Below are 18086 nucleotides of genomic sequence, written 5' to 3'. Positions count from 1 at the left end.
ACTTGCTTCTTTGAATAGATCTACTTCAAGGGGGCCAATCTGACCTCAGTTTCTTTTCCTTTAACTGAAAAAAAAAGGAGATGTTTGTCTGGGGAGTAGTAGGTGTGGGGGAACCAGCAGGTGTCTCCTCCTTTCAGGATACTTCTGAGTCGCCCTTTTGCAGCTGCAGATTTGACGCTTACGGGCTTGGGAACAGTCCATTTTACTTCAGAGATCTTATCTCTAGGTCTGGGTCTCTCCTGAACTTTGCTGATATATACATTTTTATTCTTTCCATCTTCTCGAAGAAGAGGAGTGGATCCAGAACCGAAGGCAGCTTCCTGGGAGGCCAGAGCAGTACCTTCTTCAAAGGACAGGCATCTCTTGAGGAGGGCTGAGGATATTTAGTCCCAGCTGCAATGCAGGAGCAGCAGCTTGCAACAGCAGTCACGGTGAGATTCTGAGATTTCATAAAGATTTTATAAGAATGAGGAGTTCAACAACCATGTCCAGCTTCAATAGTCAATGGTAGCTCCTTCCCAACCCAGCTTGCTAATTAAAGTCACTCCCATTTACAGAATGTGCATCAGACAGTCCACCAGGTAGTTTATACCCATCAACTTGTAAGGTGGTGTGTCTTGTTTTGCAGATAAAGAGACAGAAATGGGGTGAGGTTAGCTCTCCAGCCCAGGGTCATGTGTTCAGGGAGTAGAAGAGGCAGGATTCTAACACAGCTCTGCTTCCAGAGCGCCTAAACTGTTGCCACGATGCCTCATTGTCATTGTGGTTTATGGCTATTCTGTTTCATCATTCCATTTACAGGGAAATTTTAAGCTGATTGGGGTCAGGAAGATTTTAACTATCAAAAAAAAATTTTTTTTTGTTTCGGTTTTGGTTTTGGTTGCCTGTGTTCCGGCACAGGCTCCGGCAGTGTCATTTTCTACCACTCATAAATTATAACTGTCTGAAAAAACTTGGAGATAAATATAACCAGAGAATCCCAAGAATATGTCGATCCCAAGCATATTTATCTGGGAATGTGGGCCTTTGGTTGTGATGGTGGAAGGGGCCTAGTTCTCTTTCAGGAGTGGGCTCAGGACCCTCTGGAAGATTTTCTTGATGCTCTGCCTCTCCCCTGCAGTTCTGAACAGGATGCCCTAGCACCCTGTATCTGACATCCTAATGAAGTGTTCTGTTCAGCTTTGACATCTGCCTCTCCAGATATGAGAACCTTCTTGTCATCAGGGTGCTCTGCCTTGGGTTCCCAACAAAGGAGTCTGGGTTTTTCTAGCACAGTGCTTCTTACTCTTTTAATTCCTATATTTATCCATTTATCCAACACCCATTTGTGCAGCCTCTCAAGCTACATATAGCGAGGAGAGTCCTATCTCAGAGACACCCAGGGTAGTGGAGAGAGGCAGATAGTGAATCTGAATATTTAATAGCAAAAAATTGAAAATAAGCTGTATCAATATGGACAAATTTTCAAAAATATACATTTTAATAAGATACACAAGTCACATATATCCACTTTGGTATCAATCATATAAAGTTAAAAATGCTAAACAAGACTGCATACTGTGTGATACAAATCTATGTATGATAAACACCAAACCTATAAGAATGGCTACCTCAAGGAGATAGGGAGGGGGTGACCACTGGGGAGAGATGTACATGGGGCTTTGGTTGTACACATGATATTTCATTTCTCACGGGAGAATGTTAGGCATACTAGCGTACACATGTTTGTTATCATTAATATTTCATTTTAAAAGAGGCTTTAAAGATGTACACACATATGTGCCTATACTCCCATCTTGAATTTGTATTCAAAAGTGCATTTATGGGGGCGCCTGGGTGGCTCAGTTAGTTAGGTGCCCACCTTCAGCTCAGGTCATGGTCCCAGGGTCCTGGGATTGAGCCTCACATTGGGCTCTCTGCTCAGCAAGGAGCCTGCTTCTCCCTCTGCCTCTGTTGTTCCCCCTGCTTGCACTCTTTGGCTCTCCCTCTCTGTTAAATAAGTATAAAATAAAATATATTTTTAAAAAGGGCATTTATGTTTGTCATACAGAAAAGATGGGAGGAAATATTAGGTTAAACCACATGATCACTTTTGTAGGTTAATAATGGTCAGTTATCAGCAATCTCATATGGTTCAAGCCAATACGCGTAAACACGGCTATAATTACTACTTCTGAGAGTGGGATTATGGATGATTTTTTTCTTTGTTATTCTTTGATGTCAAAATTTTCTCCCATGAAAAACGCTGTATTTTTCATATCCAAAACATTTCCGCGTGTATGGTTTAAGAGGAGAGAGAGAAAGGTGTCTTTCTGCTGCCCCCTTGTGTGCCCTCCAGCACAGGGCTCCTCTTCCCTTCGCCTGCAGGGTTAATGTGGCCACAGGGCAGGGTCCTGGCACAGGTGCTAATGGTGTAGGTAGTTGACACAGGGTAACTCTGTGTAACTCAGACTCTCTGAGCAATTAGATCTCTGGCACAGAGACACCAAACAAAGAAATCATTATGGAGCCATAAAGATCAATCTTGCCGCTCAAGGACCAGCCAAGTCATTGAGAGTACAAGCAATCTAAAATCTAGCCCAGGGACAGAAGCCCCTATTCCCATTCTCCAGGACTTTCTTCCACCCCAACAAGGGCCATTGATCAAACAGAGAAGTCAAGCAAGGATCACACGAAAACAAAAACCAATGTCTTTCATTCCCCATGAGGGCAGTGAAGGTTTTATCTAGTTCCTAGAAAAAAGGAGTGATGGATGATATTAACTACTCCTTTCGCATATATAAATAATTTAGAATAGATGTTTCCGTCTATTATAGTATGTAGTATAGAGTCATCTCAGGGAAAGTGGAGAGATTGGGCTTGGGTAAGGTGGGACAAAAGAGAAGTAAGGGAGAGAGGGGGAAGGAAACCGGTATTTGCTGAACTAGGTATTTGCTGAACTCATGATCTCAATGTCTCACAACCACACCGCGAGGAAGCCCCGACTGCTCTCATTTTCCAGATGAGGACATTGGAGCTTGGAAAGATTATGGAAAATACTCCTGGCCACAGGGGTTTAAGCAGCCAAAATGGAATTTGGATTTGTAACAATCTGACCACTCCCAGACTCTTTTCCTTTTGGTCCACCATATGCTAAGTGAGTGAGACAAGGGGGCCAGAAATCCGGAGAAAGATGATAAAGTACAGGTGGGGAAGCAGGACACACAGAGGTGGGCAGTGGGACTAACTCCCCCCTGAGGGCAGGAGCCAAGAACAGAAAAAAAGACAGAGGAGTGACAAAGCTCCCCCTGTGTGCGTGTACCTATGCTCATGCAAACACACACACACACACACACACTCACACACAGAAGGACAACAGCATAAAATAAAAGATGCAGAAACAAAGAATGACCGAGAGAAAAGAAAGACTTTTGTTGAATAACATTCTTCCCGCTGGCCTATTACAGGACTGCCACAGGATGGAAACAAACTGTGTTGCATTTTCACATGGGTCTGTACAGGGGATGAAGTTAAAGACCTGCCTTTGGTACCAGAGACTCCCCACCCTGCTTTGTCCTTCTCGGAGGCTCTGCTAGTCAATCAGCTGGCATCAGTCGTCCTCAGCCAATCACAGCTCCTATCCTGACCCAGTTCACTTGCTCAGTGGTTCTGGGTGGCAGGGTGGGCTGACGCTCTTTGTCCTGAGTATTTGATGTCTATGTAGGTCCTCTATGTCCATCCAATAGAGTGACATATCATTAATTCAAATTCCAGTCCTACATAACCGGTGACAGCTTGGACATGGTTGAGTTGATACCTCATTTAGCTTAAAAGCCCTGTCATCACTGGAAGAGCAAATAGACAATAAAAGAAGATGGATCTGAGGGTGATTTGGTGACAGAGACAAGACAGCAAGATGCCAAGAACTCTAAAGACAGGAAATACTTCTTGGGAAAAGCAATATGCTTATTACAAATTCATGCCAGCTAATAAAGCAGATCCCCAAAAGAATTCTATAGGGCTGCATTTTGAAGGAAAGAATAGATTTTGTTAGTCCAGTAAGAATAATTTAATTAATGTAATTATATGCATCCTACACACACTGTCCTAATATATATATTAGGTTTCCTGAGTCTTTATCTATATATATTATATATAAAGATAATATATATAATATATATTAGGTTTCCTGAGTCTTTATATATATAAAGATAATATATATAACATGTAATATATAATATATATAATATATAATATATAATATATATAATATATAATATATATAATATATTGTAGTATATATATTCATTATTATATATAATGAAAAGGTCTCTTTCACTCTTCCCTCCCTCCTTATTTCTTATCAATTTGGTATTTATCTTTCCAGACCATTTCTTACAAGTTTAAGCCCATATAATACCTGCAGAAAACGTAGTTCTGTTTTGTTTTATGTTGCTTTTGTGTTTTAGGTAAAGGTTACTTGGAATGCCTTGCTCGGCCGCATGGTTTTCCATTAGACCACATGTTCAGGAGAGCTGTTTATGTGAGTTCTAGACCAACCTCATTTCCCTCCACCTCATCCTCTTAAACTGTTTCAAAGTATTCAATGGCTGCCTTATAATTTAAGAAGAAATTTTCCTGTGAATAGTTATATTGTTTCTAATTATTGGCTTTTTACCTACCATGATGCCTTAAACATCCCTGGGTATACCTCTAGGGGCATGTGTGCAAGATTTGTTTTAGAATGGGTGGTGAGATGTGGTATCTCTGGGCCATCAGGTATTTAAAATGTTACCAGAGCCTGCCCCATTGCAGTGGCCGGACTCCAAAGCTGCCAGACTAGTGCCCCGTGTGAGATTCCTTATTTTCCCACACCCTTTATGGTACATTCTGGCAAGTAAGTCCTAAAGCTGCATTTCTTCACTAAAAATCTAATCATTTTTTTTTGGGGGGGGGGACTAATTTTTCACAGTTTCAGTTACCTGTGATCAACCCCAGTCTGGATCCTCTTGATCCTCCTGATGATGTTAATGGATTGTCAGAAGGTAGGTAGTAGCCTAAGGCTATGTGCTATGCCTGGTCATTCGCCTGCACCTCACTACATCTCATCACAGGGCATCTTATCATCTCAGGTCATCACAAGAAGAAGGACGAGGACAAGATAGCCTGAGAGAGACAAACTACATTCACATAGCTTTTATTATAGTATCTTGTCATCATTGTTCTATTGTATTATACATTATATTTACACGCTGTACTATATACATATATATACTATTTTATACTATATATACTTAGGGTAAAGTTTAATTTACAAATTAGGCACAGAAAGTGCTAATCTCTTTCTTGCCTAATCTGAAAATTAAACTTTACCCTAAGTATGTACGTATAGGGACAACATAGTATATTTAGGGTTTGGCACTATCTACTGTTTCAGGCATTTGCTGGGGATCTTTGAATGTGTCCCCCCTCAGAGAAGGGGGTCTCCTGTACTACATGGCACTCAGTGAGGTTTCCTGAGTCTTTGAACTAGATCTGATGAAGTTGGAAGAGCAACTGCTTAGTGTACAAGTCCTCCTTCCCTTTGGCCTTTCGATATAACACAGAAGCAGCCTTTGTTTGCACTCAAAGGGTGACATTGTCTAGCAGAGGTCTCTGCTGAGAGAAGAGCAATGAGTTCCTTCGAAATTCTAGGCATGGCCCAAAAGGTCATGGGCCTTTGGAAGAAAAGAATTTTACAAGAAAGGCAAGCGTTTGTATTTCTGTCACTGTTTGCACATGTTCTGCATTTCCATGTTTCGCGAAGACAAGTCTTCCTCTTCTGGTTTCTGAAGTTTGCAACGCCAGGCTTTGCCTTCGTCCCATGGGCTTTCCACCACAGAGGAAGGTTTCAAGCAACTTTGTTAAGCCTGTGGGTCTGGGGCTTTGTGTTTCTATTAATGTTTAGAACTCTCCCTCCTGTCCCTACGTTGGCATGGACATTTGACAGAATAGCAAACTGAGGTTCAGAAGTGAAATCACTCACCTGAGGTGAACCCAGGATAGAAATCCAGGCCCACCAGGCTCTAAATCATTGTGGTCTGCTTTAACACGGAAAAAGTTAAATAGAAAATCAGACAACGGTGATATGTGACAACAGGGGTAGAAAGACTGTATCAGCAATAATATGGGATGCATGGGAGAATTAATGATGAAATAAATGAAATAAAATGAAATAAAAATGAAATAAATTCAGGTGTTATGTAGAGTTTTGTGCAGTTTATGAAAAGTTATGTGTGTAGTTTGATACAGTGGTTCAGAGCATATAGTCCTGGGACGCCTGGCTGGCCTAGTTGGTAGAGTGTGTGACTCTGGATCTCAGGATCGTGAGTTCAAGACCCATGGTAGGTGTGGAGCTCACTTAAAAAAAAAAAAAAAAAAAAGAGTATATAGTCTGGAGTGAAATGGCCTGGCTTCAAATCCTGGCTCTGTCACTTTGTGACTTTGGGCAAGTTACTTGACCTCTCTGTGCCCCAGACATTACATATTTCATTAGGTTGTTATAACAATTAAACAAGATAGTACTTGCAAAGCAATAAGAACAGTGCCTAGCACAGAGTAACACCACAGAAGTTTGTCATTACTGTCATTACTGTTGCATTTGGTCTTTGCTGTTTTCATTGCTAATTTCCAGATGAACAACAGGAACTTGGCAGGTGGAGGAACTAACCCAAGATCATGGAGTCTGAAGGTGATAGATCCGGACCAGAACCTCGGTCTCTGCCATGCTGTCCAGTGGGTTTGCACTCCCAGCACTGCCCAGCACCCTCCCCTTACTAAACATAACAGAAGGGGTCATCTAAAGCCTCAAAATGTCTGTGCAAGAAAAGGCAGGTCCAGGAACAATTCACACTCATTCTTCCTGAGAACAAAAGAAGGATCTGTAGGGGAAGAATTTCAGGAACTTCAGTGAAGCATGTGCAACATTCCAAGACAAGTCCAATTCCCTTCTAGGCACTTGTATCAGCATGTTAATCTCTCTTTCCCATTTCCCTCTCTCCCCCTCCACCCCGGACTTAGCATCACATCACCATCATCTGTCTTTGGACATCTACAGGAGCCTCCTATGTGGCATCTGCCCTCAGACCCATTCTCCTCACCAAAGCAGAAGACATGTTTCTAGACATACACCTGATCATGTATGTTCCCAGGATGGGCCCCCACAGCTCTAAGGGCTTGGGCTGAGCCCCTTTATATGCCCTATGAGATTGGGCCGGAGCTGGGCTTTCCTTCCACTTTCTGCTCAAGCCCCCTAGTCCCGTCAGACGGCACTTCCTTCAGTCTGCAAAACGGACACACTGTCCCCTCCCTCTGAACTTTCAATCTGCCCAAGTCCTTCTCATCCTTTCAGATTCAGCTTGTCACTCAGCTCTTCCCAGAAGCCTTTTTGCATCTTTCACTCCACTTTTTCCCCCCGTGGCACCCTGTGCCTCTTCCTATAGCATTTCTCATGCAGTATTATAATGGTGGTGTCCTTGCCTATAGGTCCCACTAGAACCTGGGCTTCCTGAGGACAATCCCCCTGTCTCTTTGGCTCAGGGTGATGCTGGTTACCTGACACAGAGCCCAAGATGAGAGTTACTGATCGAAGATAAATACAGATGCTGGTTGAAACTGAGCATTCGGATGCTGCTTTTGGTCATAACCCAAGAGGAACTTGTAGGTAGAGGGAGGAGATAGTTATTAAAGGCAGAAACATTAGGAACATTTCCAGAGATGGTGAGATTGCTTTAGAGGGCCATGAGGAGGAGAAAGCAGTAGCATGACTATGGGAAGGGGAGGAGTTAAGAAAGAGGGACTGAGATGAGGGAGGAGAGGATATTAAGGTAACTGAACGAGGAGGCCATTAGACCGAGGTGGCTCGTAACTACAGAATGCCTTGTAACTACAGAAGCGCACCAAACCCTAAGCCAGAGTCAGTGCACTCAAATCCCAGAAAATGAAGCTTAAGAACCAAGCACAGTCAAATAGGGTTTCCCAAGTACGTCAACTGCTCATGCTACAGCCAATCAAATAATTTCCTTGCTTGAGTTCCTGTCTTCTCTATAAAATCCTCTCCCCTAGCTCCTGTTGGAGGAGCGTCTCCAACCACCTTGGGTTTGGCTCTGCTCCATTCTAATGATGCATGCTCAAAATAAACCCTTGAAAATGTCGATGGGGTACCCGGGGGGCTCAGTGGTTGAGCATCTGCCTTTGGCTCAGGTCATGATCCGGGGTCTTGGGATCAAGTCCCACATCAGGGTGGGAGCCTACTTCTCCTTTTGCCTGTGTCTGCCTCTCTCTCTGTGTCTCTCATGAATAAATAAATAAAATCTTAAAAAAAAAAAAACAAGAGAAAATGTTGATGTGTCTCATTCTGCCTTTGAGCTAAGGGATTACTGCAGGAGAGAGGGGGGTTACAGTTGGGGTTAAGTTCCAGAACGGGCGGGTGTGAAGCAGAGTGACCCAACGACCCTGGGTCACCAAGGACTGCAAGCCCTGCGTCCCAGGGAACCCTTAGTTCACTGCAAACCTGGGTGGGTCACCCTAGAGTGGAATCCAGATTCCCAGAGTTGCCACAAGTTTTGAACGAGGACAGCCTCTCCCTTGAGTTATGAGGATGGTAGAGGGGTCGAGAGAGGGGCTGACTGAACAAACAAAGCGGATGGGCTTTGGAGCCTGCGCAAAGCTCTTCTTGCAATTCCTTAACCTCTCCGATCCTGTTTTCCCCTAATACGGGGATAATTAAACAAGATTGGGCCATGTGAGCGCGCCCACCCCAACTGTAGGCTCCCGAAGCGAGTTCGGTTTTTAGCTCCCTTTCTCCCCTCGTTTCTGTCGCTGCTCTTGCGTCTCAGGTCACTTCTCCATCCTCCTCCGTTTCTCTGCTTTGACCTTCCCGGGCTTCCCGGTCTCCGCAGCCACCCGCTCCCCGCGCAGAGCACCACCCGCCGCCGGGGGCAGAGCGGAGCCAACGGAGGCGGGGCCCCTCTAGCCCTCCGAGGCGGGCTCTCTATGGTGCCTGCCGCCGGAGCCGCGCGGAGGGGGGGCGGGGCGGGGCCCCGTCACGTGACCCGGGTGCCCGGCGCCCGCGCAGGCGCGGTGGGCGCGTCGCCGTCGCCGGGCTCGGTCGCCCGCGCTGCTTGGCTCCGGCGGCCCGTGAGTCCGGCGCGCGGCGGGCGGCGCGTCTCGCCGCGGCCATGTCCCGAAAGCAGGCGGCGAAGGGCCGGCCGGGCAGCGGCAGCCGGAAGGCCGAGGCCGAGCGCAAGCGCGACGAGCGGGCGGCACGCCGGGCCCTGGCCAAGGAGCGGCGGAACCGGCCGGAGTCCGGCGGCGGCGGCGGCTGCGAGGAGGAGTGCGTCAGCTTCGCCAACCAGCTGCAGGCCCTGGGGCTGAAGCTGCGGGAGGTGCCGGGGGACGGGTGAGGCGGGCCGGGCGCGCTGTCCCCTCGCTCCCCCGGCCGGCGCGGGGGGGGCGGGGCGCGGGGGCCGCCCCCATCCCCTCGGGGCCCTCGGGGCGCTCGGGACGCTCGCGGCCCCGCGTGACACGCAGCCCTGGAGCCGGGGTCTCCTTACGTCGTGCCCGGGAGGGCGTCCCCGAGAGGTGACGTCGAGCGGAGACGGACCGGAGGAGGGGGCGGGGCCGCGAGTGGGGAGCCCCGGGGCCGCCGACGCCGGGCCCCTCGGAGAGCGAGCTGCCGCCTCGGGCTCCCGCTGGGGGCTGCCGCCCCGCTCCTCACTCGTGGGGACTCGGTCTTCGCCGGGCTGAAGGGAACTCCTGCAGCGCTCGCCTGCTGGGGCCTCAGTTTCCCCGCCGAGGCTTCCCCGAGCTTGTGCCGGGGCTTAGACTGCAAGCTAGGCCCAGTTTGCTCGCATTCATTCATTCACTCTGCATCTAGGGCCAGTTTTATTTATTTATTTATTTATTCATTCATTCATTCATTCAGGAATCTAGGGCCAGTTTTATTTATTTATTTATTCATTCATTCATTCTAGAATCTAGGGCCAGTTTTATTTATTTACTTTTTCATTCAGGAATCTAGGGCCAGTTTTGTTTATTTACTTATTCATTCATTCATTCATTCATTCAGGAATCTAGGGCCAGTTTTATTTATTCATTCATTCTGGAATCTAGAGCCAGTTTTATTTATTTATTCATTCATTCTGGAATCTAGGGCCAGTTTTATTTATTCATTCATTCATTCTGGAATCTAGGGCCAGTTTTATTTATTTATTCATTCTGGAATCTAGATCCAGTTTTATTTATTTATTCATTCATTCTGGAATCTAGGGCCAGTTTTTATTCATTCATTCATTTATTTATTTGTGGGGAAGTGGGGGAAAATGCAAGCTAAATAAGTGGGGTAGGGGATCCCTGGGTGGCGCAGTGGTTTAGTGCCTGCCTTTGGCCCAGGGTGCGATCCTGGAGACCCGGGATGGAATCCCACGTCGGGCTCCCGGTGTATGGAGCCTGCTTCTCCCTCTGCCTGTGTCTCTGCCTCTCTCTCTCTCTCTCTGTGACTATCATAAATAAATAAAAATTAAAAAAAAAATAAGTGGGGTAGGAGGGAGAAAAAAATGGGGAAAGGGAAGAGGTTATGGATCCAGGAGCATGGATGACAGAAGGAAAAAGAGGAAAGGGGCTCATTGCAGGGGTTAGGGTAGGTCAGAGGGGGGGTTCTTGTTGCCAGAGCCTGTTGCTCCGGAAGAGAGAGTGTTAGTTAACAGCCTGGCTGCCGTCATTCTTCCCTCCATTTGAGGGCTCAGAAAGGGCAGAGGGAGGAATAAGATGAAGTCAAAGGCCAGATAGAATTAATTGCTTTACTTACTAAGTGTGGAAGAAAGGGGAAGCACATGTTTTTTGGATTTCACATTCGGTTGTAGCTTATGGATTGAGACTATTTATGAACTAAGGCCCTAATTTATCTTTCCCACCTTTCCTGCAGATCTTCAGTGCTTAGACACATGGCCTTACTTAGAGCTCGGTTGCATTTCACTCACCACCACCTAGCATAGCGGCTAGTACATAGAGGACATTCAGTGCATTTTTGTTGTATGAATAAGTGGTAAAAAAAAAAAAATATTGTGGAGGCCAACTAGACCCTCAGCAAGGCTGCTGAAAGGGAGGTTTTCTTAGTGGAGTTGCTACAAGTAGAGACTCGCTTTGCCATGTCTTAGTTTTAGCCTGGTACCTTGATTCTGTCAAATATAGTTTATTCACTCTTCTGGGCCTTACTTATCCTAGTCAGACTGAATAAGCACAAGACACTGCTGTATAAACCAGAATACTTTACAGCTGAATGCTGCACACTTGGGTTGAAGCGGGGCTGTTCCTAGCAAATGATTGGATTGCTTGTGTCCGTTACACTGGATATGATATTCTCAATGTCAGGGTGTCCAGGAAACCGGAGTACTCAACAGAAGGTTGCTTCTGAGCAGGAATTGCAGCGCAGGGGACTGTAAAATCTTGCAGGAGCTTTCATTTTGGGTGTACTGCCTCTACTCTGCCCTACCCCCAAAGGAACATACTTCTTTAGTTAATTCAGCAGACATTGGTTGAACAAGAGCTGGGAATCCATTGATGACTAAGGTACTTAAGGAGTTCACAGCCTAGGAAGAGACAAATGTATAAGCAGGCTCAGACGTTTTGGCCTGGGGGCCCTTTATACTCTTAAAAATTACTGATAACTCCAAAGAGCTTTTTTTTTTTTTTTAAGATTTTATTTATTTATTCATGAGAAACACACAGAGAGAGAGAGAGAGGCAGAGACACAGGCAGAGGAAGAAGCAGGCTTCATGCAGGGAGCCCGATGTGGGACTCGATCCCGGGACTCCAGGATCACACCCCGAGCCGAAGGTGGCGCTAAACCACTGGGCCACCGGGGCTGCCCAGAGCTTTTGTTTATGTGGGTTATGGCTACCAATAGTTACTGTATTTGGAATTAAAACAGAAAAATTAAAAACACGAGAATACAGGAGCACACATTCCATTAACTGTCAGAGTGATAGCCCTTATGTATCAGGTGGGCTTTGAAAGTTTCCACTGTACACTCGTGAGAGAGTAAAAGTGCAAAACATAGGTAACATCTTCGTTTTGAGCTCAAGAATACTCTGAAAGGGTCTCAGAGCTACCTCTCCCTCCCCAAAACTGGGCCACACTTTGAAAATGGATGATGTAAATAATTATAGTTTGGTATATATAACAATTAGTGACTGATTATAGTCCTATTGAGAAGGAAGCAGCCAGTACCCCCTGACGCGATCAAGGAGGCCTCGTTCGTTCAGCCAGCGTTCAGTGAAACTTACACTGTGCCAGGTGCCTTTCAGAGGAAGTCATACCCAGACTAGGTCATAAAGGACCAGTAGGAATATGCCAAGAGAACGTTCCAGGCCGAGGAGTAATATATGTAGAGGCGTAGGAGTGCATTATTTTTGAGAGAGCCACGAGTTGTTTAGGATGACAGGAGTATCGGTACAAGGGTAGACCAGTGGCAGTGACCGTGCAGAGGCCAGAGGCCAGAATGTTCATCTCTCTCCCTTCTGAGGTTCTTATTCTTGAGACAATGTTAGATAAAATGATGATAATTCCTTCTCTTTGGGTTCCATGAAGCTCACCTCTCTCTGTTCACACATTCTTCCCATGGGTACCATGAGATGGGCTGTGGCCCAGCCCTCTAGTACTGTGGCGCTTTTGGATATGATGATGACAGGCTTTGTTACTGTGCAGTGGATGGTGTTTCCTGTGTATGTGATTGTTTACTTAGTAAGTATCAACAGATTCTTTATTAATATTTATTGTGTACTCTTGGTGAAATATGATAAAGTTTTGGTAATGCCGAAAAGTTGACAGCCTCCACTCTTGTCTTTCCATTCTGGTCTGATTACAATACTGAGTAGCCTGACATAGCATCTCGCTATGGAGGCATATTGATTGTAGGCGGTATGGTACTCGTAGCATCCTGGAACCTCTGGGCGCTTGGGGATAAATTAGCTGGTATCCTCTAATGTAGCCTTTACATGAGTTGAGTCAATTTAGCATAGATTAATCACAGAGCTACTTACGGGCTTTTGTCATGTGTCATGGGCCACCTTCGTGTTTGTCATGTTGACTGGAGGTGGACCCATACATAAATTAGATTCAGGTTCAAAACAAGAAAGAAACATTCTTTTTTTTTTTTTTTTTTTTTTAAGAAATAAACATTCTAACCTTGGTGTCGTCCTTAAAAACATGATTGGCTATAGCGTGAAAAGAATCTCTAATTGGATCGCGCAGTACAATATCAGCATCTCTCTGAACTGTATCCAGTTGCATCTTACTAAATGTTGCCCTAAGTTACATTGCTAATTACATTACTAAAAACATTAAAGAATCACTAATTTTAACCATTTATCTCTATGCTAAACAAGTTATATTTTGACTTTAGTATCATAGAATTTTAGTGCTGGAAGGGTATTCACACATCATCTTGTGTAATTATCCATTAGTACCTGCATCCTGTGTACAGCAGCCTTGTGTCTAGCTCAGTGGTATTCAACCTTGCTGGCACAGTAGAATCATTTAGGGAACTTTGGGAAAAATAGTATCTGGCCTTTCCTAGATCAGCTATACTAGAATCTCAGGCAGTGGGACTTGGTTATTGATAATCTTTAAAACGTCCACTGGTGATTCTAGTGTGCAGCCATACTGGCAAGCTACCGAGTTAGAGTCTAGATTCTAGGCTAGTGTTTCTCAAACTTTAGAATGCAACAGAATAGTTTGGAGGAACTAGTTGCTTGACTTTAACCCCAGAATGTCTGACTCAGTAGGCCTGGGTGAGGCCTGAGAATTTTCATTTCAAAGTTTTCAAGTAGTCAGGGATCATACTTTGAGAATCAGTGGTCTAGACCATTGCTGGTCCAATAGAAATAAAACAGGAGGCAGTATGTAATTTAATGTAATTAATTTTTTTTCCATTAGCCACATTGAAAAAGAGGGGTGCCTGGGTAGCTCAGTTGGGTAGATGTCTACCTTTAGTTCAGGTCGTGATCCCAGGGTCCTGGGATCGAGCCCCGCATTGAGGTGCCTGCTCAGCAGGGAGCCTGCTACTCCCTCTACACCCCGCTTGTGCTCTCTCTTGCTTCTCTCTCTCTCTCTCAAATATGTAGAATCTTTAAAAAAAAAAAAAAAAAAAGAAACAGGTGAAACTAATTTTAATATATATGTAAGCCGTTATATGTTAAAATACTATCATTTGACATACAATCAATATAAACATTTTTAATGAGATATTTTACATTTTTAAAAATACTGTTCAAAATCCAGTATCTTATTCTTAAAACACACCTCAGTTTTTTTTTTCTTCACACCTCAGTTTTGATTAAACACGTTTTAACATGCTCAGTAGTCACATGTGGCTATTGGCTACCGTTGTGTACAACACATATGTAGACAATTACTGGGGATTGCCAATAGATAGAAGTTTACAAGATCCTTAGTTTATAATCTCATTCCATAGAGCTAAAATTTCCTTTCATTTGCTCGAATCTGTGTCTCTGGAGCTCCCATGTTTTAGTTTAGTTTTAGTTTTATTGTACAAATACAGCATCCCTTTCACTGTGACACATAGTTGGACGTAGCTCTCATGTCCCACTGAGCCTGCTTTAGGTTAAACACTAGTTGCTCATGCTCTTCATATTATGTAGTTTAAAGCCACTTCCCATCTGAACACATCTCTCGTAAAATGTGGTAACCAGAATCACATCTAGTGCTCTAGCTGTGGTCTGACCTCAAAGAGGACAAAACCTGTCCCTCCCCCCACCCTGCCCTTTCTGCACATTTACTACTATTATTGCAGCCTTGGTGGCCATTAGTCCTTTCGGTGGCTGTTACGATATTGTCTCCTACTAAGCTATTATTGAGCACCCAGAACTCTTCCTCTATTTACGTAGTTGCTTATTTTTGTGAACTCAAATACAAGACCTTACATATAACTTGGTAGTGCAGTGGTTCCCAAGTGGAGATGATTTTGTCGCCCCCAGGGGACATTTGGCCATGTCTGGAGACAGTATTGGTTGTCCCAACTGATAGGGAAGGAGGTGGTGGAGGTGCCATTGGCATCTAGTGGGTAGAGGCCAAGGATGCTCCTGAACATCCTGCAGTGTACAGGGCAGCCCCCACAACAAAGAATCATCCCCAAATGTCAGTAGTATGGATGTCAAGAAGCCCTGCTGTAGTTTAATGGGTGAAGGTGTGGGCTCAGGAAACAGTTGGGTTCACCTTGAGGGCCTTTGGGCACTGGTCATATGTTCTTGTGGGTGTTATGAGTGCTTCTGCTGGGCTCCCTAAGGGTGCCCGCTGCACTAAGGATGTAGTATGTGTTCACTTTTCCTGTGTCACTGTCTTGTAACTCTGTCAGAAAAGAAAGCAATTTGTCTATCTTGATTTTTCATTTTGACTAATTTTTAGTAAGCTCCAGAAAGTTTGGTAAATATAGAAAAATATATTAAAATACACTTAAGAGTTACTCCTAATTCCACTGTCTAGGGATAACTACAGCTAACCTTTTGGTGCCTGGGTCTGAATCCTGGGCCCACCATCTGTTGGTTTTGTGACCGTGGGTTAAGTTAACCAAGGGGGATAATAATAGTACCTGTCCCATAGAGTTGTGAGGACTGAACATATTTAATATGTATAAAATGTTTAGAACAGTCCCTGGCACATTGTAAGAGCTGTGTAAGGGATGGTTGTAGTGTTTTGCTTTGCATGCATTTGTGTGTATTTCTGTGTCTATGTATGTGATGTGCAGACGTATACGGTCAAGCTCATGCAATATACTTAATTTTATTCCTGTTTTGGCTTATATGGAGGACATTTGCCCATGTTACTGAACATTCTAAGAAAGCATGTTACTTTCTGTAGAATACTATGAATTTAATGTAAGGATAACTGAATACATAATTTTGTGCTAAATCACACCTTAAAAATTTTTTTATATATTTATTTATTTAATTTATTTATGAGAGGGAAAGCAAGAGCACTGGTGCCCACAAGCGGGGAGAGTGGGGGAGAGGGACAAACAGACTCTGTGCTGAGCACAGAGCCCAACGTGGGCTTGATCCCATAACCCTGAGATCATGACCTTAGCCACTGTCGATGCTCAACCGACTGAGCCACCCAGGTGCCTCTAAATCATACCTCTTAAAATCAATCAATCAATCAATCAATCACACCCCTTAAACTAGATTCAAGAATAGACTGATTAGTTGTGGCAAGTACTAAGGGTTTAGAGAAGTTTGAGAAAAAGGCTTAAAATTGAGAACATCTTATCCATTAGTTTGCTTTTTTCCCTGTGGGTGAGAAAAGGCAGCTATTGTTAAATTTTAGCAAAAGACACCTCAATGTTGTATATAGAAATGCTATATTCCAGTCAGTTCTAGAATTTTACCCCAAATTGATGCATAGTTTGTTTCTAGTTTATAGAATCTGCATTCTTTAAATTCTCTCCTCCTCCTTTGCAAAAGCAAACAAAACGAAAAAACCCAAAAGGTATACATTCTCATAGGTTTGAAGAGATTCCTGTTTTTTCATAATTTTCTGTTGAAAACTCACTTTTCTGAGTTGGAAAAAAAAACAAAACTTTTTTCTCCTACACAGTTAGGTCTGAAGTTCTGAAAGTGGTGAATTTATGTTTTGCAATGAGTTTACTCTTCATTTGGAAAAGTGAACAGTTTGGTATGAAATTGGGCAGCTGTTAGGCTTCAGAATGGCTTTTTCCCTTAGTTTTAAGGATACTAGATTGTGTTTGTCTTGTTCAGTTTCTGTGTATCTGGGCTCTGTGATACAGTTTGGAATTTTAGAAGCCTTTGAGGAGTTTCCAAGGAAAGATAGCTCTTGAAGTTTATTACCAGCATTTTAATTTGAGAAACAAAAAATGGTATTTAAAATTCTCATTTGGCAGGAAAAACAACGGTGTTGTGGCTCCCTGGGTGGGAGGAGAGGAGCCAAGGAGGGAGAGTGTCATTGCATAGTACAACTATGTGTTGTCTATGGACTTTTCCTTCTCATAGTCTTCTCCAGTATGTTTGGAGGACTCAAACAGGATGTAGGTTCACTTTCTTCTACTAGGAGCTTAGCAAGTTGCTGTCTTTCTGGTACTCTTTGTCAGATGAATGATTAGTTAGCTGGGCAGCCCTAATGGAGCTTGTTTCAGAGAAGAAGCAGTTGATAGGATTTATTACTTTGGAAGGGGCTCTGGGAATCACAGTCCTCACGTGTGGAACGGCCTGTAATGTCTGGACCCTTCAGGCAGTTAGTGTATTACCACCTCCGTGTATTGAAGCAGCTGAGGCCTGGGAATTTAATGTCTTTCTTCAGCCAGCCAGCTGGTAAGTGGGGAATAAGGTCCTAGTTTGTTGCCTCTTAGGAAGGTGATGTGGTTAAATGTCTTCCCTAGTGCTCTCCCCACGGTGTTTGAGAAGAATCCTGGACTGTCAGAGTTGAGGCTTTATCTCCACATGAAGGATTTCCATGGGTGGCCTTACACGAAGCATCGTTGCTTCAGATGAACTAAGTTCATTTCTAAAAGGTCTTGACCAACATTTTTGTTTTGATAGCAATTGCCTATTCAGAGCACTTGGTGATCAGTTGGAGGGACACTCACGAAATCATCTCAAGCACCGACAAGAGACAGTGGATTACATGATAAAGCAGCGGGAAGATTTTGAACCCTTTGTAGAAGATGACATTCCTTTTGAGAAACATGGTAGGTTCACCGTGGGACACTGGATCCTCCAGGAGTAATGCATTGGGTAATTAAATCCATCAGCATTCCCCACCCTCCCAGCCAGGGGTTTGATTGCATAAATTATGGCATTCATTTATTCAACAACTATTTATTTGCTCTGTAATAGGCAGCATGCTAGACAATTGGGAATCAATAGTTTTAGGTGTCTGTACCCTTAATAAAAATGATGCTGTTAATTAACCTGAAAAGCTGTTTATGGACTTCTTTATTCAGTGAGGGGTAAAAGCCTATAAAATGTTACATAGACTGATCTTCATTTTGAAAGGTATACGTACACAGAAACACACAAGGGGAAAGTGGATAGGTA

General features: G+C 44.1%; 1 protein-coding gene across 4 annotated transcripts in view; it reads left to right on the top strand.

Annotated features, from left to right (window-relative positions):
* Positions 1 to 9090: 9090 nt before the first annotated feature.
* OTUD3 (OTU deubiquitinase 3) overlaps positions 9091 to 18086 on the top strand; it is a 31607-nt gene continuing 22611 nt past the window's right edge. For 3 of the 4 annotated variants that reach the window (XM_049106434.1, XM_049106418.1, XM_025447075.3), the window contains exons 1-2: positions 9091 to 9418; positions 17589 to 17737. In XM_049106434.1, coding sequence (XP_048962391.1) covers positions 9198 to 9418; positions 17589 to 17737 — 370 coding nt within the window. In that variant the 5' untranslated portion in view covers positions 9091 to 9197. The remainder of the gene's footprint in view (positions 9419 to 17588; positions 17738 to 18086) is intronic. The other variant, XM_049106424.1, reaches the window with a different exon arrangement.

Source organism: Canis lupus, chromosome 2 (assembly GCF_003254725.2).
Source record: "Canis lupus dingo isolate Sandy chromosome 2, ASM325472v2, whole genome shotgun sequence".
Lineage (NCBI taxonomy): Eukaryota > Metazoa > Chordata > Mammalia > Carnivora > Canidae > Canis > Canis lupus.
Note: the sequence above shows the minus strand (reverse complement) of the source record. Positions and strands in the feature narration are given on the sequence as shown.